This window comes from Acomys russatus, chromosome 6 (genome assembly GCF_903995435.1).
Source record: "Acomys russatus chromosome 6, mAcoRus1.1, whole genome shotgun sequence".
Taxonomy (NCBI): domain Eukaryota; kingdom Metazoa; phylum Chordata; class Mammalia; order Rodentia; family Muridae; genus Acomys; species Acomys russatus.
This window is the reverse complement of record NC_067142.1, coordinates 69,564,967-69,591,451: the sequence shown is the minus strand read 5'-3', so window position 1 is coordinate 69,591,451 and position 26,485 is coordinate 69,564,967. Positions and strand designations below refer to the sequence as shown.

General features: G+C 43.4%; 1 protein-coding gene across 1 annotated transcript in view; it reads right to left on the bottom strand.

The window, feature by feature from the left end:
• Window positions 1–9,929, bottom strand: part of Fmn2 (formin 2) — a 302,083-nt gene extending 292,154 nt beyond the window's left edge. Inside the window, exon 1 of the mRNA XM_051147935.1 lies at window positions 8,135–9,929. Within this exon, the coding sequence (XP_051003892.1) occupies window positions 8,135–9,686 (1,552 nt within the window). The 5' untranslated portion in view covers window positions 9,687–9,929. The remainder of the gene's footprint in view (window positions 1–8,134) is intronic.
• Window positions 9,930–26,485: the final 16,556 nt, after the last annotated feature.

Here is a 26,485-nt window from a genome sequence, read left to right as displayed (position 1 = left end):
TGTCTCGATCACTATCATATGAGGGAAGCATGGAAGGAGAAGGCTGAAAAACCAGGCGATTGATGGCAGATGTTACACAGAACAGAAACACCGATATAATGTGCTCTCTCTCTCTCTCTCTCTCTCTCTCTCTCTCTCTCTCTCTCTCTCTCTCTCTCTCTCTCTCTCTCTCCCTCTCTCTCCCCTTTACCCTCCCAGAAGCCTTTCCACCCCCCACGCTGTTGTTGTTGGTTGCTGCTTTGGTGTGTTTCATAGACACTGTCTGACAAGTAACCCACGGCAGCCTGGAACAACTGGCTTTGAACTTGAACTTGTGGCAATCTTCCTGTTTCGGCTTCCTGACCACAGGTCTAAGTTACCATGTGGGGCTCCCACACCTCCTTTTGTAAGCAGCATTCTCCCATTTTTCAGGCCTAAGACCTCACCGCCCTTATCTGGTCCCTAGAAACCTGAAATGATGAAAATGTTTATAATCATAGGGAGGGAGGGAGAGAGAGAGAAAGAGAGAGAGAGAGAGAGAAAAGCATGGTATACACACACACACACACACACACACACACACACACACACACAAACCTATTTTTAAGAAATATTTTCATTAAGTATCTGAACAATATATATCCTGCCAAGATTTTATAGTAATTTCAGAATTGTTTGGTTCTGTTTTCACACACTTGGCTCTGTCCACTTTGAACAATGAAATGTATTAAGAAAATAAGTCAGTTAAGGAAATCAATCAACACCAATTAAACACCTGCTGTTTGCCAAGCACATTGGTGGGGGCTGTGTTCATTTGCCTGATTTAATTGTCGATTCTGAGGCTTACTGCCTCTGTCTGCTAACCTAGGCCTAGTCTTGGAAGCTTCTAGCCTCTGTACAATCTAATCTAAGTCTAGAATGTTTTCAGCCTCTAAGATTTACTGATGAATAAGTTCACTCTTCCTAGTTCTTTCTGACCTCTGGCTGGCTGGCTCAACTCAACTGTTCTGGCTCAAACTCCTCTCCATTCTGACTGATTCAACCTGGCTTCTCCCTCAGCCTCAAACTGAATTGTTCTGCCTGGCCTCAATATAACTCTAGCAATCTGTTCTAATCTTCAGACTCCTTCTTACTCTCTGGCTTGTTCTGTCACTGCCTTTATCTTGCTTGTTCTCTCTAAAACCCTCCCAATAAAATTGCCTCTGAATTCCACAAACTGAACTGCCATGAAGTCAGCTCTACCACATTGTCTCTCAACTCACTGACTCAACCAAACTGCCTGAACAGAACTGACTAGAACTCAGAGATCTGCATTCCTTTGTCTCATGAGTGCTGCAAGTAAGGACGTATACCACCCACCATGCCTGGACCTAAGCTTTTCTTTAGCTGAAATATGTTCTTTACCAGGCTGACCTTGAACTCAGACATCTGCTTGCTTCTATCTCCTGGGATTAAAGGTGTGTCTGTATTCTAGCCAGATCACACAGCTCTAGAAGGCCTTCCGGATATGGTCTCTTGGCAGAGCAAGCATGTTCTGAATTTAAATTCCTCTACAGGGTTGTATTACATTATACCATCGAATCTGAACATTCTTAGTTGTGACATGTGATATGAATGTTTCTCCACATTCATATATATGAGGAACAATGATGTGAGAGTCACGTAGCTAAATGAGAAAGCTAGGAAGCAAACAGAGTAACAGTGTTTAGAAAAATCATCATGAAACACAGTTTCGGCAACTTTTTAATAGAACCGGAAGGGAACTCACTCAAGGCACCTGCTCTATTTCAAATGTGCATGGCTGAGAAGCAAGTACTTGAATGCACTTAAAACAAGGCTCCCAATCCTCAGGTCCTAAGTCAGTCACTCAGTGCCTCCCTGAAAACACTGGGGTATTTAACTTTGAACTAACCCACAGTTCCAAAGGATATTTCAGGCAAACTAAAATGACTTAAGGACAATGTTCTTGGTCACAGACTTCTTTCTATTGTTTGGAACCCGATAGCAAACAATATCAAGGTACCCTTGTTTCCTCATTCAGATAAGTGGCATATTTGTCTTTCTTTATTTGGGATTGGGGGTGGTGGTTGTTTTGCTTCTGTTTTTGTATTGATAGGCTAGCACTGAACTCAGAAAGATCTGCCCTCCTTGCTTTCCAAGTGTTGGGATTAAAGAAGTGTGCTATCATGCCCAGCCCAACAACATAATTTTCAAAACCATCTTCATGTATTTCACATATTAACTGGACATCTGTACTCTGTCAGGAGCTACTGCTACCAGAGAATTCAGCCTATAAAGTTTCTAGTGTGTTGCTTTTAAAAGCTGTACATTGAAGCCACTGGTAGAGTCATGTCTATATTCGTAGCACCTGGGGGACAGGAGGACCAGGAGTTCAAGGCTAGCCTCCCTTACTAGTGCATTCAAGGCTAGGTGCATAAGATACTGTTTCAAAAATATATATATATTTTCAAGCTGAACATGGTGGCACACATCTTTAATCCCAGCACTTGGGAGGCAGAGGCAGGTGGATTGCTATGAGTTTGAGGCTAATCTGGTCTACAAAGATAATTCCAGGACATCCAAGGCTACAGAGAGAAAGCCTGTCTCAAAAAGAAACAACAACAACAAAATTATTTTCTTAAGTGCCCTGTGAGGAAATACATACTCTTAGGCTGGCCCCTTCTTTCTACTAAATACAACTAATAAAGTAACCTTTAGAAAATGAGAGTCACAGACTTCAAGTTCTAGATGCAAGCCCTTTGTCAATGAGCTTCTCAGCAGCTCCAGGGTCCACTTGGCTTCACTCTCTACACATTACCAACTGCTTTGGATGTTTAAGGTCATGATGTAGACCGGGGGGTGGGGTGGCGGGGGCGGGGGGTGCTAGCTCAATGCTCTTAGTCAGGTTCTTTGATATGTCTGAGCTGTGGCTGCTCATAGAGAACGTGACAAGAAGAAGCTGTACTGCAAGCTGTGGTGAAGATCACATATACCATGTAAACACTACTCCAGAGCCTGCAACAAATCTAGATAACGTCATGATTGTAGGATTTTACATGCTAATACCAAATTAATGAGAAAAATCAAATGATAAAAAGAATTTGGGAGAGCAGGGAAGCAAATAAAGATAGCACTAAGAATAAAAGAAGTGATATCCAGAAAGGAGTCAAGAGATTATACAGATAGAAAGGGCCTATACAGAACACTATATAGAAGACCAGGGGCTGGAGAGGTGGCTCAGAAGTTAAGAACACTGACTGCTCTTCTAGAGGTCCTGAGTTCAATTCCAAGCAACCACATGGTGGCTCAAAACCATCTATAATGTGATCCAGTGCCCGCTTCTGGTGTTCAGGTGTATGTGCAGGCAGAGCACTGTATACATAATAATAAATAAATACCTAAAGAAAAAGAAGGAGGAGGAGGAGAAGAAGGAGAAGAAGGAGAAGAAGGAGGAGGAGGAGGAGAAGGAGGAGGGGGAGGAGGAGGAGGAGGAGGAGGAGACGACGGAGAGAGGAAGAAGAAGACGAAGAAGAAGAAGAAGAAGAAAGAAGAAAGAGAAGAAGAAGAAGAGAAGAAGAAGAAGAAGAAAAGAAGAAAGGGAAGAAAGAAGAAGGAGAAAGAAGAAGGAGAAGAAAAGAAAGGAGAGAAGAAGAAGAAGAAGAATAAGAAGACGAATAAGTACGAAGAAAGAAGAAGAAGAAGAAGAAGAAGAAGACCAAAGCCTTGATCCCACCCATGTAAACCACTCCTGAGGCTGACACCAGTGCTTTCACAGGACAGTGATGTGCCTGAAGATGACAGAAAGCCATTAAGATAGATGGAACTTCCACTCCACAAGTTTAAGAGGGAGACAGATCAAGTGCGTAATTGACTGGAAAGATTCCTATCAAAAGTGATTTAGCATCACAAATTCAATATATTAGATGTCCAACTTTAATTAACTGCACACTATTACCAGACTAGGAATCTCATTCAGTTATAAAGCAATTGCTTAGCATACAAGAGGCCCTGAGTTTGACACCAAGGCCACTTTTCAAAATGGAACCTCTAAAATTTTTCCATTTAATAACTGAAAAAGACCTGTTTCAAACAAATTAACCATGAAATTTTGAAATGGAATACCTTACAAAACCATTAATTTCTTTACAACTAAAAGGAGACCACCCCACTCTAAGCGTTTCATGTCTAGTGGAGACAAAAACCTAGGCATAGAAATCTATTTTCAATTGAACAATTTTCCCTTATGTTTGCAATGCAGTAAAAAGAGAACTGCCTGGTCCTCTCTCCAAAGCTGTAAGCATAAACAGTGTTGAGGCAAGCAAAGATATGCAATGCCCCCCTGGGCTCAACATCCTCTTCAAATTAACTGATTTAAATAATTCCAAGATTAAAACCAAGAATCCAGTTCTTTAAGGATAACACGGGAGCTCCCTGAGCCCTGCATAGTTTCCAAGATGTCTATAAAACCCCAGCAGACTGTAAAACTGCAAATTGCCAAGAAGAGGAAGGAGACCTGAAGTGAAGAAAGGAAGGTCGCCATGGGTTAGCTGGAGGAGAACATGGCCCGTGGCATGGATGGAGAAGCCAGTCCAGATGAAGAGCATGAGCAAATATTTGGGATTATGGATGGGAGGTAGCTTGGTAGAAGTTATTGGAAGCAGATGGCATTGGATTGAGGCAGGGATCCCATACCTGAGGCCCTAGTATGGAAAGTAGGTTAGAGGATTAATATCTGCCCTGCCCCAAGCTAACTAAGGCTATCTTAAAATATAACAAGTGTCTATGTCTTAATTGCTTGCTAGCCAGGCCTACAGGTAATACAGATAATAGACCATCCCCCAACAGCAAATAGTGTCAGGTGACAAGGAAAGGGCCAATTTGGAGATCCGCTGACACCACACTAGTCTCCATGACAGTTGCCTCAAGAAAAACCTAGTTTCTTCTCACTTAAAACTCATCCATCCTTTATCCCAAGGAAGGTCAGATACTCAACCACTATTGACAGAAGCCAGAAAATCTAGTCAGTGAAAGCATGAGATCTGGCAATGACGTTTCAGAGCCCCCTGCTCCATGTGTTATCATCTAGTGGCAGGCATACAAACACCAGCAGTATGTAAAGGTGCCTCAGTGGGCATAGGCCTCTTCCAGCTTTGCGTTGGGATGAATGATACAGTATCACCTTGAGAGAGTTACTTAATCCCCATTTTCCCACCAGTCAGAGGTTAAATTAAATCTACTCATTGTTTTCTTTTCCTAAACTACACAGAGTGGATGAAATAAAATATGGAAGCTGCAACACAAAACTCTACCTGCTGTCTACTGACAGCTGTTTCCAATCATCAAACATAAGACAAAAGTGACTGGACTTTTACTCTGCACGATGACAAAAATCTACCCTGAAGAGGTCAACAAAATTCACACTACCAAACAGCTCTTCCAAGAGTTACACATTTCAAGTTTGAAAATACTAGCAAAATTAAGTGATACCTATGACTTAATAACATTTTCTGTAAAAGGGAAATAAAACTTCAATATATTTAAGGTCTTGTGATCTTTCAGGACTCTGTTCAATTCTCCTTTAATAACTTCTATCACCTTAGTTTGAGCGGGACCCCTGGGCCCAAATCTGCCTATCATAATGTTCTACTTGTACGTTTCTAGGACCATCTGGATCCTTCTACTTTGCTATTTTCCCATGCCAAGGACAATACAGGCGGTAAACTTTAAACCCCTACCCAGATCTAGACAATGGACAGAACATTCTCCACAGTTGAGTGGAGAGTGGGATACGACTTTCTCACGTACTCTGGTGCCTCACATTTGACCATGTCCCTGGAGGGGGAGACCTGGTGACACTCAGAGGAAGGACAGCAGGTTACCAAGAAGAGACTTGATACCCTATGAGCATATACAGGGGGAGGTAATCCCCCTCAGGAACAGTCATAGGGGAGGGGAATAAGGGGAAAAGGGGAGGGAGGGAAGAATGGGAGGATACAAGGGATGGGATAACCATTGAGATGTAACAAGAATAAATTAATAAAAAAAAATAACTTCTATCACCTCAATTCTTGCTTTATACTTGATAGACCCTAAGGAACTGTCTTTCACTAGTGTGACTGCTGAATAAATTATATCCATAAAATAGATAGATAGATAGATAGATAGATAGATAGATAGATAGTTGATAGATAGAGGATAGATAATAAATAAGTGATTGATGATAGATGATATAGATAGGTATATAAATAGATAGATAGATAGACAGACAGACAGACAGATAGATAGATAGGTTGATGGTAAGTGGTAGAATCTTTCGTACTGTACTTCTTTTCAGGGATGATATTCAAACCCAGGCCCTTGTATGTGCTCTGCAACTGCTTTTCCCACAGATCTGCACCCATGTTCTCCTCTTGCCAGTACTTCCCTTACACTTAGTAAAATTTAAGAAGCCAGGACGGTGATTGAGTCTGCACATCAGGCTGCAGCTCACAGGCAAAGGGCTCACCTAGCAAGTGGAAGGCTTTAGGTCCAATTCTCTGCACAAAACAAAAATAAGTTTACAGACAACAACAACACAACAACAACAACAAAATCACTGGTGCTGGGAGCCTGCACTCTGAACAGTTGGGGAACAGAAGCTGGAGACTCAGGCACTCAAGGTCACCCTCAAGCACACAGGAAGTTTGAAACTAGCCTGAGTGACATGAGACCCTCTGCCAAAAGCCCAAGTCCAAACAACAAAAAACATTATACCGAGAACTTTTTAATCATCATCCATAAAAATATGATCTTTTGTTTTTTCTTTTTCTCTTTTTTTTTGACCTTTCATTTTTAATAGTTTAACTTTATATTTCATTGTCTACTAGATCCATGACTATAAACTTTCCCTTTCAGTAAATGTTCATGGTAAAGAACATGGAGGGAAAAAAAATGGCAATACAGTCTATAAAGTGAATGAAGGCTACTTTTAAGATTCTAATCTTAAAATAAATCAAAATAAAGGCTATCATAAAAGTGAACTAAAAATGTAGTAAGGAAAAACATGTACCCAAGAGTCTGGGGACTGGCTCACTGGTTAGGAGCACATTTAAATTTTTCAACAATCCATGTATTTATCTGAACCCCACCATCACTGGCATAAAATGCTATTTGTTCCCCTGTTCTTTATATTTGAACATTATTCCCTCCATAATCAACCTATTAAGCAGGAAGCTCACTGGCATTAGCAGGGAGCTCTTCAAGTGATGCTTTGCACCCACAAGAAGAAATAAACAGACTGAATTGTTAGCTCCTGAAGCTGATCCCGGCTGTGGTCTGTCACAGAAAGTCCACCTATTATCACAAGGCTGGGGAGGACAGCATCCGTGGGGGCCCTGAGCTTTCGCTTTCCCATCTTCAATACATTCACCGTCCAGCCTGCTCTCACTGACTTACAAAACAGAATGACATCAGCAAGGTAAGCTCAATGCCCACTTCGGCAACTTAGTAAGGCCCTTTATCAAAACTAAACGTATCTCAAAGGTCTGAGGGCACAGCTCAGTCATACAGTATTTGCTTAGCAGGCAAAAGGCCCTAGTTTCAATCCTTAGTATCGTAAATAGATGACAGATTACTGATGGTCTATTATTCATTCATTTTCTAAGAGCATATATCAAACTTGCTTTCGTTAGCAAACAGGAGTAATTACTTAACGTCCCAAATTACCTGTACGGTTCCCAGACCACTACATGATAGAAACTATATTAGCAGTAGTCAGACATAGCCTTTAGAATGAACTAGAGTAAATGTTATGAGCCTGTTCTGTTCTTTCAAAACTGTGAAAATGTGGAATGTTAAAGAATGACATGAAAGATGGCTGAGTTAAGAAGGCAGAAAAGGGGTTAATATGCTTAGAAGAAATGGGGTGGGTGACCACAACAGTCCTCTCTTGAGATGGCTTAAGACAAATAACTAAATTTTTCCTTTCACTGCCCTGAAAAGAGAATAGAGAACTAAGCACATCCAAGGCCTTTAAGAGAGGAGACATGCCTGGTGGCAAAAGGATCTCCAAACAGCAGGCCAGAGCCTTTCAGAACGTGGAGGGGGCGGGGTGGCAGAGAAAGGCCCTGATTGGCAGGCGATCTGCCACCCGGAGATACGTGGCAGACGCGCTCACCTGTGAACACGTTCTGAAAGCCTTCCGCTGTTGCTGGAGCCCCAGGTCCTTTGGCGGCCAGCACAGCGGACCCTCCACCACTGTCATCCACAGTAGCCCCGCGCCCAAGGAGGTGCGCAGAGCCTCCTGTCGTAGGCGTACGGACACCTAGCTCCTCGGTCCAGTCGGCTGAGCGGCTGAGACCACCCGCGAGGCTGCCCTCCTGCCGGTGCTTCTTTGCTGGGGCCGCAGAAGAGGCCAAGGCAGTTCTGGGGCTTCGGCTTACAGAAGGATCCGGTCGCTTCTTGATCCTAGGACTCTGGTTGGGGGATTGAGACGGGGAGTGATTGGGCGAGCTGAGCTGCCGAGTGGTGGTCTTGATGTAGCAGGGGGTGATAAGGGGGTAAGGTTTGAAACAGCGCGGGCTGGGTGCAGGGCTGCCAGGCAAAGACGCAACAGCAGAGGCACTGGGCCCTCGCACCCCCTCCTCCGGCTCTTCCTCCAGCCTCTGGGGCGTCTCTCCCACCTCTGGGACCCATTCTTCCCCTGGAGAGCCTCTGGGAGCATCCTCAAAAGCATCCTCCTCGCACTCCTCATCTGTGTCCCCTGGTCCAGCCACTGGGGCTTCGGCTGCGCCCTCCCCTGGCCCAGCCTCAGGAAACGTGAAGGCTGGTGATGAGAGGGAGTCTGTGACTGCGGAGTGGGCGGTCGCATAGCCGGGTGTCTCAGAGGCCAAGTGGCCTCCGGAGGACGGAGGATGCTCAGGCACTGGAGACTTGGTCTCAGGCAAGTCGGTTCTTACCGGTAGTGCCTGTACGGTGTCCTTTCCAGTCTCGCTACTCCGTCCCAGCAAGAACTGGTCCAGGCCCAGGAAGGCCCCAGGCTGAGGGGAGATGGCAGTGGGGGGCGCTGCAGGCTCCTCGGAGTCCTGGAGCAGCAGCTTCTGCTGCTGCTGTTGCTGCAGGCGAATTGCCTGCTGGATGTCTGAGAGCAAATCCTCCTGTTCAGTAGCCGAGTGGAAGCTATAGATGTCCGTGTCCGAACCAGAACTGGTCCTTTGTCCATCTTGCGCTCCTGCCGCAGTTTCCAAATCCTCCGCGGTCGCCTGGATCCCTACCCCAGCCTCGGCAGGCCTAGGACCACCTGGATGGATCACTTCGAAAGGGTCAGCACACTCGGTATCCGATAGGCCCGTCTCCTCAGCAGAGAGGCTGAGGTCTGGGGTCTTGGTGACTATGGAATGAGCGCTGTCCAGCTCCACGCTCGGCAGGGCCTGCGAGTCCAACACATCCTCCCGCGAGTCGCCGGCACCTTTCCCCTTGGTCAGGTTCTTTCTGATGCGCAGGTTGGAAAACACCGAGGCTCTAGAATCCGACTTGTTCTTCTTCTTACCGGTCTCCCCGCTGCCCCCTCCCCCCTTGCCGTGCTTGCCAAGCGCCTTTTTACTCCCGCTTGCCTTCTTTGTGGTTTCCGCATCCCTGGGCCCCGCGGCATCCTCCGCTCCTCCAGCGCCGCCGCCTTCGTGGGAGGCATCACCTGCGCTCCGCTTTAGCTTCCCATCCTGGTTCCCCATGTTTCAACCCCACTGCTGCGCCGCCGCGCCTGGGGGGTACTCAGGCCATCTCGGCCCCTGAGAGAACCAGGGCAATGTCTGGGACAATTCAGGCAGCTGGGCCAGCCGTAGGGAGGAGAGGCCGAGGAGCGCCCAGCTGGCCCCGCTCACATCTGCTGCCGCTTTGCATAATGCGCGGTGGCTCTCCCGGCTGCCGTCCCTGCGGCTGTGGCTGCGGCCCTGGCTGGCTGGCGCGAACATGCTCAGTTCAGCGCGCACTCCCCGCCAATGGCTGCACAGGACTCTGCCTTGGCTTGGCTCCCCGCCCACCGTCCCCGCCCCCTCAGTGCCCCCTCTGGCTCCTCCTGCAACTAAGCAGGAAAAATGTTTCTATCTCTAGGACTTGATAATTACGGGGGGAGGGGGAGGGGGGAGAGCGGGGATGGGGGTGGGAGAGGAGGAGGGGGTGTCTATGTAGCCTAGACTAGATCAAACTTGGGATCTTCCTGCCAAGTTACCTCCGGGCCCTTAATTTCCACCTTGATAATAAACCATGATGCCCCCATTTCAAGAACAAGTATATTGAAACTCCAAAGCTCGCAGACCTTTCGCAATGAGAAAAAATAATACAAGAGAAAAACTGAATCCCAATTCCAGGTCAGAAGTGCCTTAATATCAGGAACACACACACCAGTCTGTCTACTTCTGCATGGCCCCAGTTCAAATACTTGTAGAATGGATAGACTGTTTTGTTTGTTTGTTTGTTTGTTTGTTTAGCACTTGGTCATCGCTTTGCATTCTCTAAGGATTGTGAGCATGCTGCATAGGAAAGATTCCTTACCCAGGCTCTGTGCCTGTTGCACATGCCTCTCCAAGAACAGGACATTGGCTGTCTTTTCCAAAGTGGGTTTGTGGGACCTTTCTAGATAGATAATAGAGAGGTAGGGGAAGCTGAAACCACTGAGATTAAAGCTGATTAAAATGCTAATCTCCAAAATTCTATGTGTTTACCATATAAATTAGAAACCATTTGTGTATAAAAAGGGTGCATATATTATAACTCCCAGGAGGTCAAACTCATCAATATTAAACATGTCACAATGTGGTCCCATATAAAAAGGAAAAAGAAAAGAAATGCCCTCAGTACAAACACAGGAAATCAGACATTATGTTATATAGGAAGGTCACTTTCTCAAGCAAACCTATGCAGGCACACTTTGTCCCAGACCAGGACTTCCTAAAGTTGGGACTTAGATTAACATAAATACTTTTTCTTATTGTGAATTGCTGTCTTTATCTTAATGACATTAAATTGTTTTTATTAAATCATTGGTATTTTTAAAAAGTACAAGCAGTAAAAGAGGAAAAAAAAAAAAAAGTAAAGTAGTGTTACTGAAAAATGGTATTCTTTGTTGGAACTCCAGACAGTGATTACGAGCCTTCCTCAACTATGATCTCTAAAACAAGTGTCCATTGAGGCAGGTGAAGTGTTGTCCTGAGATGGCCTTTTTGAATAAACAGTTTGAAGAACTCAGCTTTAATAACTGTGCCAGGGTAATATCCCAGTCTCCAAGGGATCCTGGGAGCCTGAAAAGCCTTTATTCCACCTCTTTCACAAGGCTGTGCTCTCCTCTTTGCTAGAATCCAAGCTCCCCAAGGGCACAATTTGTTTATGGGCCTCCAGAATTCTCTACTTCTTTGAATGCTGCAATACTTTGGATCATGGTCTCTGTTCCTTCTCTGTCAGAGCATCTTTGAGTCAGACGTTTTTGTTTCCCTGCCATTTTCCTCTGTGATCTACCCAAGAAGTTCAGAAGACAAAAGGGTGGGGGAAGACAGAGAGCTAAAAGAAAAGAGGCGGGGACAAAACTGATTGTTTTGTTCACATCCTCTGAATATGGGAGAATAGGTGGCAGTTGTGGGGCAGGTCAGAGTTGACAGAGCTCCATTATAAGGTCACAAAAGTAGACTGAGTAAGTTAGGGACGGTGGAAGGGGGAGGGGAAGGCAGGGAGGACAAGGAGAAGTAATAGAGATAAAAGGGATTACACTGTCCTCAGCAACAGCAGCAGCTGGGGCCCAGCCAGCACTGCCTCCTGCAGTGGCTAAGGGACCCCCTAGAAGGTATAGCTAGCCCTGGAAGAGAGCCACAGAAGAGAACCTCAGGGCAAGTCAGAGTGAAGCAGCTAGCCATGTGTTAAGTACTGAATTTATTAAGAGATGGTAGATGTTTTAGAATTAAGCTTGGACACAGAGGAAGAGGAGGAGATGGACAGATAGTTGGAGGGGTGGTGTTGAGCTTCTAAGAAAGTTCTATCAGTGTCTTACCAGTGAATATCATGTACCCCTTAAAAAATTAAAAATTACATATTTCTCTCATCTTAAAATGTAGCACAAACAAACATAAGTAAGTATAGAAAGCTTTTAAAGAATTTTTTTTTTTTTAGTTTCCTTTGGTTTTTTGAAACAGAGTTTCTTGTGTAGCCCTGGCTGTCCAGGAACTAGCTCTGTAGACCAGGCTGACCTCTACCTCCCAGTTCTAGGCTTAAAAGCTTAAAGGGTGAGCCACCACTCCTGGGCTTCGAGTTCTGCTTTCATTAATGAAGTTGTAAGATAGTTTCTTGAGGTGTCTTGGTTAGGTTTAAGGATAGAAGAACTGCCCTGGTCATGTAAAACTCAAAGGTCATGACAATATAGCCCCCAAGCAAGCATATTTTCTTTGTTTTTAATGTCTTCAACATCATTACATGAAATATCTCTTAGGGGCCTGGAGAGATGGTTCAGCAGTTAAGAGCACTGGCTGCTTTTCCAAAGGTCCTGAGTTCAATTCCCAGAAACCACATGATGGCTCACAAGCATCTATAATGAAATCTAGTGCCGTCTTCTGGTGTGCAGGTGTACATGTGGGCAGAATACTGTTTATATAATACATAAATACATCTTTAAAACAAAAATAAATTTATTTAAAAAAGAAATAAATATCTCTCAGAAAAAGAGAATGTTGTCTCTCTCTCTCTCTCTCTCTCTCTCTCTCTCTGTGTGTGTGTGTGTGTGTGTGTGCGTGCGTGTCTACCATTGAGTATATCCCCAAGCCCACTATGAGTGTTTTTGAGACAGGGTGACATGTAGCCCAGGCTAGGCTTGGGCTGACTACCTAGCTAAGTCTGGATTTGAACTCCTGATCTTACTAACTTTACCTTCCAGGTGCTGGGAGTATAGGTGTGTGACATCACACCCAACTCCAATCTTAATGGTATCATTTGTGTCAATAGTTTTGATTCTGTCTGAGAGGGGAAGGCGAATGAGCTCCTAGTGTTAATGGTTTCCTCCCTGTGTCCCTTCTTCTTGGCTTTCCTTGTCTTCCTACCCTGTTTCAAAAGTAATTTATATGCATTTGTAGAAATATCATAATGAATCTTCTTACTTAATATAATTAGCACATACTAATAAGAGAAAAAAAAACCTCTGTGATATGCAAAGGCACTTCTGAAGCTCACAAATGTGGGTATCGATGCAGGCAAGTTCTTGCTACCCAAAAATAATCTGTGCGATTAGCTCAGTTCCCAGAGACTTGCTCCCTCACAGCAGCAGCTGGGCGCAGTACCTGAGACTACAGATTTTGGTCTAAGATGACTTACAGCGACACCACACTGTTCAGTTTTGGGGGGAACTGATGAGGAAATCTCAAAGTGTAAGTTGACATCAGCTGAAAAACTAAGCAAATGGGTATCAAAGGTTGTCATGAGATTGATTAGAGCGTGCTACTACATCAGAGGTGGGGAGCTGAAGTATCTGTGCTTCACGTGTCTTCAGTTTAATAGTTTGAGTTTTAAATTTTACTTACGGTAAAAATAATGGATTTAGTTGCAGCATTTCCCTGCACATATCAATGTACCTTACTCGCATTTGCTTTCCATTACTTTCCTCCATCCCTCTGCTCTTTATCTTGCTGGTCCTTTCTACACACTGGTTCTCTCTGTCTCTATCTGTCTCTGTCTCTGTCTGTGTGTGTCTCTCTGTCTCTCTGTCTCTGTCTCTGTCTCTTTCTGCCTGTCTCTGTCTCTGTCTCTGTCTGTCTGTCTGTCTGTCTCTCTCTCTCTCTCTCTCTCTCTCTGTGTGTGTGTGTGTGTGTGTGTGTGTGTGTTGTGTTATTGAGGATTAAATTTAGGGCTTCATGCAAACTAGGCAAGTGTTCTGCCTTGGAGCTATAATCCCATGTCTAAAGCTACTGTTAACAAAAGAGCATTTTGGCTATGGTGGTGCACAGCTCTCAGTCTGGAGGGGCTAAAACCACATAGCTAGGTTCAACTGGGAATTGTAACCATGCCTAGGTATCATAATGGAACCTCCTCCAGGAAGGGAAAACAATATGTGGGAATGGGACTGCAGCTCAACAGCAAGCAGGTTTTCATCTACAGGTTTGAAACATGGAACTATGTCTTGCCCTGTGTGAGGAAGGGAATTAACTTTGTAATTTCTTTAGTTGGTGGAACCCAGAGTTTAACTACTTCCAAAAACAAGGAGGCAGAGATCTGTGGAGTCTATTTTTAAGTCTGTGTGGTTTTAAAAGAAAATCTCAATCATTCCATTCTACAAATAAAGACTCAGGAGCCAGGTGCTGGGCTGAAAACCTGCTAGCTCAGAGAGGAAGAGAAAGCACCCAGCTGACCTTCCTACTCAGCTCATGTCCTGTTGGAAAAGGCTCAAAAAGCTCACTAGCTCAGCTGACAGCCCAGGAAGAAAAGGCCAAAAATCCAAAGCCAAAGGCTTGCTTCTCGAAGCTCAAAAAGCCAAAGACCAAGGAGCTAAAGACCTAAAAGCTAAAATCCCAAGAGCTCCTTCTGCTTCTACTTGCTGTGTTAAATAACCCTCAACTCAAAGTCCCTCCTACTCTTTAGTCCCTGTCAGCTGGCTTCTTGCTCTGCCTCTTGACTTAGGGTTAACTTTATTAAATCCTGTGTATAGAAAGCTCTTGGATTAAAGGTGTGTTCTGGGGCTCCCACTAAATAAAAGAGTTTTTTTACAGGTCACAATCTCAGGAGTCACAGCGGGATCAATGATCCTGCCACAAATCTGCCTTCGTTAAATTGATTAGCCATTCCACCTGGGAGACTTCTCGGGTTCGGTTTGGGTTGGGTTTGGGCTTTTGTTTTGTTTTTAAAGAAGACTCTCTGAGTTTTCCATGGTGTGGTCAAGGAAGATCAGTGTGAACACCCTGCTGTGCCTGGCAGAATTATTGGGCCTTTGGTGGGCATAGAGCAGAAGCCTTTGTATCCTTTCTTTGGGATTCTGTTTAGACTAGAGACCAGGTTCCTACAAAGCCCAATATGCAGAAAGGGGTGGAGAACACAAAGCTGGTGATGATGGTGATGGTAATTGTGTCTGAAACAAACATAATAGTCTGAAGGTTGAAGTGAGGGGTAGAATCTGGTGCATCCTGGGAAAATATGCATTATCAGAGCTACTGAGTTCAGGTGCCTTTTGTTTGTTTGTTGTTTATTATCTATTGAGGAGCAGAAGTTCTTCACTTTTATTAGAGTCCTCTGCTATGCTGGTAAGCCCCTCCGATTTTCCCCAGCCTGAAAATCGCTGTTTGCCTTTGACATGTTTAACCAAATCTGGACTCAGTGGTTGAACATTTGTCTATCAGGTATAAGCCCCTGGATGATTTGATCCTCAGAATACAGATACACACACACACTCGCACACGCACACACACACACACACACACGCACACACACACACACAATTTTACTAAAGATTGTTGCCATTATGTTTATTTATACTTACAAAGAAATCATCTCAATGTCTAATTTAAAGTGTGTGAATGTTATGTACTTTGTTTTTTATTCTTTCATCAACGATTCCCCTTTGTCCTCTCTTATGTCCTTCAGTATATATTTTTTAAAATATCATCTATCGCACTAAACAAAGTTCTTTGAAGTTCCACATGCTAGAGCATTGGTTTTCAAACTAGTGTGCGTGAAGAATCCCATAGAAAACAGATTAAACAATGGATTGCTTGGAGGGGCCACTCAGAAGGCCCCACTCCTAACTGTGGAGCCACCAGCTAGTTGATGGCTGTTGGGAGTGTGAGTCAATTCTCCGCAGGGACAGGGACTTTGCAAGGTTGTTCATGCCCCAGTGGATTGATCTATACCCAAGTGTGTGTGGGCAGCACTTATTGCACTCAGTGGGTTATTTTAAAGAACAGCAGCAGCAGGATGAGAGGACAAGGCAGAGCACTGAGAAGTTAGGAAGAAGACATAATGGAAGAGCTGTGGGAAGTTCTGAAGGCTGGGAATGGGGGAAGCATACTATCAAAACATGGCACATGTATGTATGAAACTCTCAAAGACTAAATAAAATTTTACAAAACAATAACAAAAAGGGAAAAAAAGTAGATCTCTGGTTTCCATCCTCAATTTTCTTTCCTGAGCTGGGACTGGGACAGGACCCTCAGATTCATGCCAGCCACATAGTTTTCCTGGATTCTATAGTCAGTTAGGAAATACAAGTTGCTGAAATCAAGTGAATGCATTCACAGTGGGCAAAGTTAGTAAAGACTATTTCTTTTTCCTGTGGCAGTGTTACAGTTTTAGGGAAAAGGTGAAATAGAAGGCAGGGGATATGTGCATGTTAATTTAACTGTGAGAAAATCTTTCCAAACTGTGTGGAATCTCTCCTATGACATGAATTCCTCCCGTGGCTGGTGACAGGCCATTAGCTTTTCTGACCCACAACATGAACTTCCTGGAGAAATTCGAATTCTCATTGTTTCAGTAGTTTGGTGACCTAAAGGGGAGTATACGTGTCTCCTTTTAGAAGACTCCCCCCCGCCCCCCGGCATCCCACCAAGGCCAGGGCTTCAGCAAGGGATCTCAGTTATGAGTGGAGTTTGAGGGATTCCTGTTCTTACCAGATCCCAGGAGTTGCTGGTCTGTAAGGTGAGAACTACTGCTGTGGGACAAGCTGACTTTCAGTTGATGGTCGGTACTGGAGACAATGTCTTCAAATCTTGTCCCTTCATTCTGCATCATAGCCAGCACAGCTACTTCTCCAACCTCTCTGAAATGTCTCAAACATGGCTCCCTCCTGTCCTATATTATTTAAATTCCAGCTGCAGCCATGCCCCATACCTGCTGGCACACAGTACCCCTCATCACTCAGACGCGAGGCAAGGGGCTGTGTACAGCACTCACTTAGAACCTGCACTTGGCATGGGCAAGGCAAGGTTTGATTCCCAACAAAACAAAGAAACAAACAAAAACAAATATAAAGTCAGAACAAATAAACTGAGGAAGAGCAGAAAGACAGAGAAAATTTAGGCATGTGAGAAGGGAACTGGGCATCTCACTCTTGAGTCCGGTTAAAGCTTCTCAGCCAGTTAGTCAATAATTCCAGCACAGGTAGCATTTTCTGGGAAGGGTGCTTACACAGAGAATATACTTTTTCATAGAGCTGCTTTAAAGAGGAGTGCTAGCACAGGAAGGAACCATGCTTAAGGTCTCTTCTGGTTGAAGCTAGGAGTCAAGTCATCCAAGAACCTGTCCTGGCTTCTTTACACCAGCTCCAGTTCTTCTAATATACTTTCTGGAAGCCTTAACCTTGGATTTAAAGAAATACACCACACACACACACACACACACACACACACACACACACACACACACTCATTATTTTTGACATAGAGTCTCATGTAGCTAAGACTGGCCTCAACTTCACTATGTAACTGAGGGGAACACTGAGCTACTGATCTTCCTAATCATATATGAAGTCATATGCTATCATGCCTGGTTCAACTTCCGTGATTTAAATATCATGCTTATTTTATGACGAATATCTCTTTGCTTGCCTGTCTTGCCCATTTGTGTGTGCTATATGTGTACATGTGATATGTGTGTGTGTGTAATTTGTGTGTATGTAGTACCTGTGTGTATGTCTGTGGTCTGAGTGTATATATGTTGTGTGTGTGTGTGTATTGTTTGTGTGTACATGGGCACTGGCAATTGAACAAGGGCCTTGTGCATGCTAAACATGTGATCTATATGTAGATCCCATAGATCTCCTGTCTTTTATTTCTCCCCTACCATTATCTCAGTTCCCTAAAGGCATTGCAGTGTATATTTACCATGGTATCTCTAGGATTCTTACTTGGTTATTGGAACATCATTCACATACATAACAAATATCTGACAAATGCTAATTTTCCTTGTAGTAATGTTAAAGTCACAAGAAAGATAACATTCTTATGGCTCTGACAATCCCACATCAAAATATAACAACGAGAAAGTGTGAAGAAAGAGAAGATGCAGTTAACTTTGAAAATTAAATGGGAAGTAAGTTTAGAGACATGGCATAGAGCAGTTTAGGAAAGGAATGCAGTGACCGAAGAAGCTATGAAGCACCACATTTCCTCTTCAACATATTTATAGCTCAGGACAAAGGGCATTTCCACCCCTGGGCAAGACAGAGAATGGTTTACCCAACAGCAGTCTCTTTCAAAATTGGGAATGATGGCTCTAAAGAGAAGCTTGGCAGATTGCCCCATGACCTTCTTTTCCAACAAGTCCAAAGCTTGTCTTTCCTATTGATAGCCATTATTTTTTTCATTTACTTAATACACAATCACAGTTATATAGGAAATATGTAATTTTAGTGTTTATAAGTAGATGACAAAAAAAATTCCTCAGAAAGCTTGTTCAGAAATTTCCCACTTGAGCAATATGGAATAGTGTTTGAGTTCAAAGATATTTAAAGACATCCATTGTGTTCATGCTTTGATACCTACACAGTGACTTATGAGAATTAGGTGCTCTTATGTCAGTAGTAAAGACCGTTTTTTAGGATGTCAACTTGACACTCCTATGAAAAAAATGATTGTTTAAGGTCATGAGTATGTGTATACTTCAGCAAACATGTCATCTCCGTTCAGCTTCATTGGAGGCAGATCAACATCAGTTTAATGGTGTCACTCAGGTGCACAAGTTTGGTTCATTTACATAAGAATAGTGTCATACCAGGGCTGGCGATATGGCTCAGCACATAGAGTGACTACCCCCAGTGCTGAAGACCTGAGTTTGATAGTCTGGTCCCACACAGTGGGAAGGAGAAAACTAACTCATGCATTTTCTTGGCATGCACGCACATTCGCGCACACCCACCCACCCCCCCACACACACACGGCAGGGAGAAGAAAAATGTAGCAAGAGTTTAAATGTACATGTTATTTCAACATCCATTGCTGCAAATGGTTTTATAATAATTAGAAAAAAATTATTTAGAAAACACAAAGTTCTATATAAAGCCTTTCAAGGAAGAAAAGCAAATATCTATACATGAGCTGAATAAGCTGACGGTGTAACATATAGACACAACGCCACCCCCTTCTGGACTAGAAAGCCCTTCTGGGAATGGGATTTTGAGGCAGTGAAGTAAGGAAGTTTACGAATGTTCGTGGGAAGCAGCCCTGAGCATAAAGGTCAACAATAAACAAGGGCTGTAGCTTGGGAGTGGGTGAGAGAGACAAAGGCTGCAGTCAGAAGACAGGTTTGGACAGAGTAGAGAGTGAGCCACATGTAGGAGGAGGCAGGGTCAAAAATGTACACAGATGCCAACCGAGTCAAACTTATATGGGGATCCATAGAAAAAGATGAAAACAGGAATGGATCAAAACAAGGGAGAAGTGACTGGAGCAGATATTCTCTGGTTAGAGGAGAAGAGAATTGAGCTGGTGGGTGGATGGGGCAGGGAATATGTCAGCCTATGACCTGTGCACTTGGACTGACACTATTAGAAGTGTAATTACTTTGCCTTTGCATACACATTTAGATGTTAAAAGGACAACATGAGGCTGGTGCTGTAGCTCAGTGGTAGGGTGTGTACTTCACACACTAGATACACACTTAATTCTATCACTGTTGTAGATGACTATCAGGCAAATACTATCACTCTCAATAGCACATCTGTTCATATGAAAGAAACGCTCTAATGTTTACGTCATGTTGTTGCTGCAAACAATATGATTATACATGCAAGAAAATGCCTGGAAGAAAAAAGTGAGACTCCAGCTAATGATTGTTTGGGAAGAATTAAGTTCTGTACCTGAATTGGGACAGCTAATGGTGTAACACACAGACACAGAGGGGCAGGGGACCTTAAAGATTCATAGAGTCTTAGATAGACTGTGGTGGTTTGACTACATATGGTGCCCATAGACTCATGTGTTTAAATGCTTGGCCCATAGGGAGTGGCACTATTAAGAGGTGTGGCCTTACTGGGGTAGGTGTGGCTTTGTTGGAAGAAGTATGTCACTGTGGAGGCCGGTTCTGAGTTCTTAAATGATCAAGCTACATGCAGTTTGACATATAGACCCCTTCTGTGGCCTGTGGATCAAGATGTACAACTGTCAGCTCCTTCTTCAGGAAACTGCATGCTGCCATGCTTCCCGCCTTGATGGTAATGGACTAAACCTCTGAAACTGTAAGCCAGCCCCAATGAAATGTTTTCCTTTCTGGTGCCCCATATTTAGCCATGTCCCCTTGATGGGGAGGCCCGATGGCACTCGGAAGAAGGATAGCAGACTACCAAGAAGAAACTTGATACCCTAGCATCATATTCGAGGGGAGGCGGTCCCCCTCAGTCACAGTCATAGGGAAGGGGAATGGGGTTAAAGTGGGAGGGAGAGAGGAATGGGAGGATGCACGGGATGGGATAGCAATTGAGATATAATATGAATGATTTTATTTTTCAATCAAAAAAAAAAAAAAGAACAAAGTGAAAAAAATGTTTTCCTTTATGGTGTTTCTTCATAGCAATAAAACCCAAACTAAGACATAGACTTTCAGGCTGTCCCTCTAGTGGGAATAAAAAGTACACTACAGCCTCAAAATAAAATGTGCATCTCACAGTCAGTGAGGGTCTTGCTGCTGAAGGAGGCCATTGGCCACCATCCAAGCTCTGTCGTATCCTTCTTTGGCTCTGCGCTTCCATCCTTAACATTTTCTCTTGAGGTTTTTCTTGTAGTCACTTTGGATTCCAGGAGTCACAAGACTGATCAGTAGAGACCTCAGTGATGGAGCACTAAGACAGGTAAGCAATGGTGAGTCTCTCTGGACAGATCTTTACCCAATGAGGGCTAGGGTTTGTCTGCGGTGGTAATCATCTTCTGGAAAGCAGACTGCGGTTTTAGACTGCCAATGGCAACAAAGACTTGCTTGGCCCACCACACAGTACAAGAACTGAGATAACCATCAACCAGACCAGACCTTGACCAGGGATGCTTAATTATCCATAGCCCTCGCCTCAATTCTTTCTCCATTTAAACTTCTGTCAAGAGCTGGTGGAATGGCTCAGTGGGTAAAGGCACTTGGCACAGAGTCTGAGTTCATCCTCTCACATACTTGAAGGAAAGACTCAATCCTGAAGGTTGTTCTCTGATCTCCACTCTCATGCCATGGACTTTAGCAATGATGTACAGGTGCACTAAATAGATAAACTTCTGTCAGTACTCTGGGGCTGAAGCAAGGACCCTAAAATAGATATGGGTCACTTTACACCTTTAACTATATGTCTTCCAATTTGGCTTGTTGATTCAATCTTCATTCTCTGTCTTCAATGTTACTTGTCTCTTTAATGTTATTGGGTGGCTGACCGTCTTTCTTTGGGCCTCCCAGTCCTGGGCTTTTGCTCTAAAAGTTCAGTGGGGGAAAAACTGACAAGCTCAGCTAGGGGAAGTTAAGCCACTCACAATGAGCCCAAACTGAGAGAAATGAGTGAATGGTCCCTTGTATCTACTGGAATTACCTTTATTCCAAGGACTTCTTACTTTTCCATATTGGCTAGTGCTAGCTGATTTCTGCTCTATTTACTGAGAAGGGAAAGCCAGTATTTCAATTGCCAGCCTTTAGAACAGTGTTTCTCAACCTGTGGGGCTTGACCGCCTTGGAGGTCTTGTATCAGATATACTAAAGATCAGATATTTATGTTACAATTTATAATGATGGCAAAATTACAGTTATGAAGTAGCAAAGAAATAAGTGTGTGGTTGGGGGCCACAACAACATGAGGAACTGTATTAAAGGGTTGCAGCATTAGGGAGGTTGAGAACCAGTGACCTAGAATATGGCCACCTGGTAAGTGCTTTCTCCACCAGGGCATGACAAGCCGTGCTTCTGCCCTTGTCAATGAACACCACAGCTAATCCTGTGAGTGCTGTCACTGATAATACATTTCAAAATTTCTTTGTTGTTGTTCTTTGTTGGCTGAGCTCTTTGATGTCAGTATAGGGTTTGGTGATATGTTTTTTGATGAAGAAACTTGATTTTTTTGTTGTTGTTGTTGTTAGAACTAAGGTCAGTTTTTAAACTAAATTTTTATTTATTTAATTTTACATACATGCCTGTATGCTTGAATGTGCACCATGTGCATGCAGGAGCCTGTGGAAGTCAGAAGAGAGCACCAGATCCTGGGAACTGGAGTTATAGACGGGTATGAGCTGCCATGTGGATGTTGGGAACTGAACCTGGGTCCTCTGCAAGAGCAGCAAGTCCTCTTAACCACCAAGCTTTCTCTACAGCCCTTCTTATTTTTTATTTTATATTTGTGTGTGTGTGTGTGTGTGTGTGTGTGTGTGTGTGTGTGTGTTTGAATTGTCTCAGGGAAGTTGGGCTTAGGCCATATAAAATTCTATGCCCTTGACTTAAAATGATCTCCGATTAAGAAGCCAGGTTATCTGGGAGGTCACTATTGCAATTTGTGTAGCTGTGGAAAATGTTAAATGTACTGTCAGGCAGCCCTTAGGGAGAATTTCCGATGACTGGCCTAATTATAGCTATGAACATACAACTAAGGAAACAATGGTATATTCTTATACTACTAGGCAGTCTAACTATGCACAATATAAAAGGAGAGATAACCTCTGAATAGGCTATTGGATTTCCATATTATTTTATAGTTAGAATTATTTAGTCAAAACTCAGCAATGTGTGTGGGGTATTATACGTTCAATGTTTTATGAGTAGTACATAATAAAGCTTCCTTTTTTTTTTTTTAAAATAAAGGTTGTTCTAAGGAAGGGGCTGTGCTGGCTGGTTTTATGTGTCCGGTTAACATAAGCTAGAGTCATCAGAGGGAAGGAGCCTCGGTTAAGGAAATGCCTCCATGAGATGCAGCTGTAAAGATTTTTCTCACTTAGTAATCAGTGGTGGAGGGTGCTGGGCACTGCCATTCCTGGGCAGGTGGTCCTGGGTCCTATAAGAAAGCATACTGAGCAAGCCAGGGAAAGCAAGCTCCTGCCTCCAGGTTCCTGTCTTGACTTTGGTGATGATCAGCAATGTGGAAGTGTAAGCTGAGTAAACACTTTTCTCCCAGCTTGCTCTTTGGTCATGGTCTTTTGTTGTAGCAAATTAACACAGGAGCCAAATTCCCATAACAAAGGTCTCAGGCATCAATGCTAAAATCCCTGCTAAGAGACAAGAGGATATTGAAACTGAGTAAAAGATTATTGCCAATGACTTTGAACCCCTACAGTTCCTCTTTTCACAGTGAGCCCTCCATCTCCTTTTGATTGACTTCATTTTGCTCCTCAGTCAAAGGGGATGCTGGAGGATCAAGAAAGAGGTTTCCTTGATGTGTTGGTAAGACTGAAGAGGTCTCTCCATTTAAGACCCATCAAGAGACCCAACATAGGATGCTCACCCTAGATGAACAAGGTTACCACTGAGGTGGTATCTGGCAGGGAAGCTTAAAGCGATAGGATACTAATCCTTGACACTAGCAATTCTTGTGGGTACACAGGCCCACACCCAAGCCAGCAAGAAGAGAGCCATTGAGTGTCTGGCAAGGCCCTCAACAATGTGCCCAGTGCCTTGCCATCTTTATATCAAGAAACTTTGAGAGATGAAGGAGAAAGAATCCAAGCTAGATTTGCAGCTATACTTCTTGTTGGTATCATGGTCATTGCACAATTCCAGGGCAATTCCTGGGACCTACCTGCCACTCCACTCCTCCAACTGCTGTTGAAGGCTAAAATGGGTGCCTCCCCTCACTTTTGAAGAGAATATTTAGTAGGAGACTGAGTTGGTGTAGCAGGAAAAGTAGTACATCTCATATTGTGTTCTTATTCTATATGACTGACTTTGTAACTTTTTTTCTTTTTCTTTCTTTTCTTTTCTTTTTCTTTTTCTTTTTTTTTTTTTTTTTTTTTTTTTTTTTTTTTTTTTTACTTGAGGGGCCTGTGGGCATAAGGCCTTCTCCATTGGTTGCCACAGCCTATGGAATTTTCAATGACTAGGAAAATGAGCAGACTGAGCTCAGCTGAGCAAGCTTACATCTTCATTCATGGTCAATGTTTGAGAAATTGATAAGGCTCCCAGGGGAAGATGTGTCTAGTGTATGTCATAATGGAATGGGGACTGGAAATGTACTTGCCCCGATGCTCAAACACATGCAGGCTTGATAAACAGCCAGCACACCAGATAGCAGGAGTAGATGACGGCTTTCCTAGGGACGAAAGGCGTTCCAACCATTATTTCTTCACAGAAGACCGGGGAACCACTGATAACGGGATGCACGCCAATACGCTCTTGGTCAACACACTCACAAAAAGGCTGATTGAATTGTGCTTCTCTCTGTGAGCATCAGGAAATTCCTGAGCAGGATTTGTACAGCCACTGGCGTGCAGCCTAGGGGGTAGGCATGTAATTTGGATCTTTGCAAAGAGCACACCAGAACATTCAGTTTCACTTATAGGTGAATATTTGGGATACAGACTTAATGCTCACATATGCCTTCCAGAGGGGTAGCAAAAGCAAGGGAAAGTGACATAATTTCAAGGCCGCTTATCTCTATAGGAATATGATTAGGCGAGCTTCTGTAGAGCGCAGGAACAGATAAAATCTCTGTAGTTTTATTATTAAAGGGAGTTTTCATCCAGCTGGTTAGTCTATCAACCCAACTAAGAAGCTGGTGCTTGTGCGGTCTAGTGGTGAAAACCAGGAAGTATGTCCGGGAAGGCAGTTATTCAGTCCTTGTTAAAAGCTCAACGATGTTGACCTCTGATGTCAGTAGAAGATCACAGAGCAGGGGCAGAGTCCTTCACTTGGGAAGAAGAGAAGATAGATACATCCAACCTGATTTTTCCTCAGACTCCCCTTTCTTCTGGGTTACACATTATAAGGAACTGGCTACACTGAACATAGGTCTGTCCCTCCCACTCACACAGGAAAGTCCTCTCTGGAGATGTTCCAACCTCTAGATATGTTTTGTCAGTCATGATTCTCTTTCTCTTTCTCTCCCTCTTACCCCAACTTTTCCCTACCCCCCCCCCGTGTGTTATATATATAATGTGCATGTGTGTAAGCATGTTAGCATGACTGTGAGGGCTCATCTGCATGTACAAAGTTGTCAGGAGTTTTCCTCCATTGCTCTTGCACTTGATTCATTGAGGCCAGGGCTCTCAATCAAACCTAGAGCTCACCAATATGGCCAGTCTCACTAACCAGCTTGTCCTGGGGACTCCTATGTTTCTTCCTTCTGAGACTAGAGTTTAAGCAAGATGCTATGTGGGTCCCGGGTGTCTAAAGTCTGCTCCTCTTCCTTGGGTGGGAAGTGTTTTAATTGCGAGCCATCTTCTCAGCACAGTTCTAGATATCTCTTAATCCAGTCAAGATGACAACCAAGACCAAAGAATCGCACAGGGAAAGCCAATGTCCTCTGAAATACATCAAATTGTCAAACTAGCTGTATAGCCTGATGGAACCCTGGGCAGAACTGAAAGCCCATGCCTATTAAAGTACTTTTAAATATTAAACAATCTCTGTCTTAACACAATGCTCTTCTAACTGGGAGGAACTCAATTTAATCTAAGCACAATCTTAACCAGCCTTCACAGTGCCTCATGCTTATTCTGTTCTGAGTTCCTTACCAGCAAAGTCTAAATGGTTCACTATCCTCACTCTGAAAATGCTTTTCTTCTGCATTTCCCTAGAAAGTGAGCCTTGGTTATTTTTTGCCTTCAAATTAACAAATTCAAAGTAAAAAAAAAAATTCATTTTAATCTAGTTCGGCAGTGTTCTCCTACAGATTCATATGCTCACTTATGATCTTAGGAGAGATACTGGGTAAACATTTAAGAATACTGCAATTAAGTCAAGGAACCCTCTACAATACATAAATGAGTAAGCATTAGCCCAATTTGTTAGTTTTTTTTTTTTTTTTTTTAAAGTAGAAAACGCCATTCAGACTGTGTCACAATGCTGGGTGTTGGTCTACACTGTCTTCTTCTATAAACAGAGATTTGTAAAGAACAAACCATTGAAGGCTCCAGTCAAACAAGATCAATAAAGCCTAATAAGTGCCTAGGAAAAAGGTTATTCTAGCACTGAGGGCTCTAGGATCTGAAGACAGCTGTGAGGTTTTCTGGAAATATCAGGCTACAGGATATCACTATTTAATTTGAGGAAAATAAGAGAGCCTCCTATGAGGCTTGTCATAAGACAGCTCTTTTCTGAGAAAAATCTATTAGTGTGAATTGGTTAAATATAATGCTGAATAGGTCGTGATGGCGCACACCTTTAATCTCAGCACTTGGGAGGCAGAGGCAGGTGGATCTTTGTGAGTTTGAGGCCAGCCTGGTCTACAAAGAGAGTTCCAGAACAGTCATGGCTATTACACAGAGAAACCCTGTCTCAAAAAGAAAAGAGAAGAAAAAAGAAAGAAAAAGAGTAGTGGGACTCATCATGGCATTTTTATATGTAGCATATTTTGATTACATTCACCCCTCATTACCATCTGTTGTCTCACTCATGGTGCTTGCTTTTT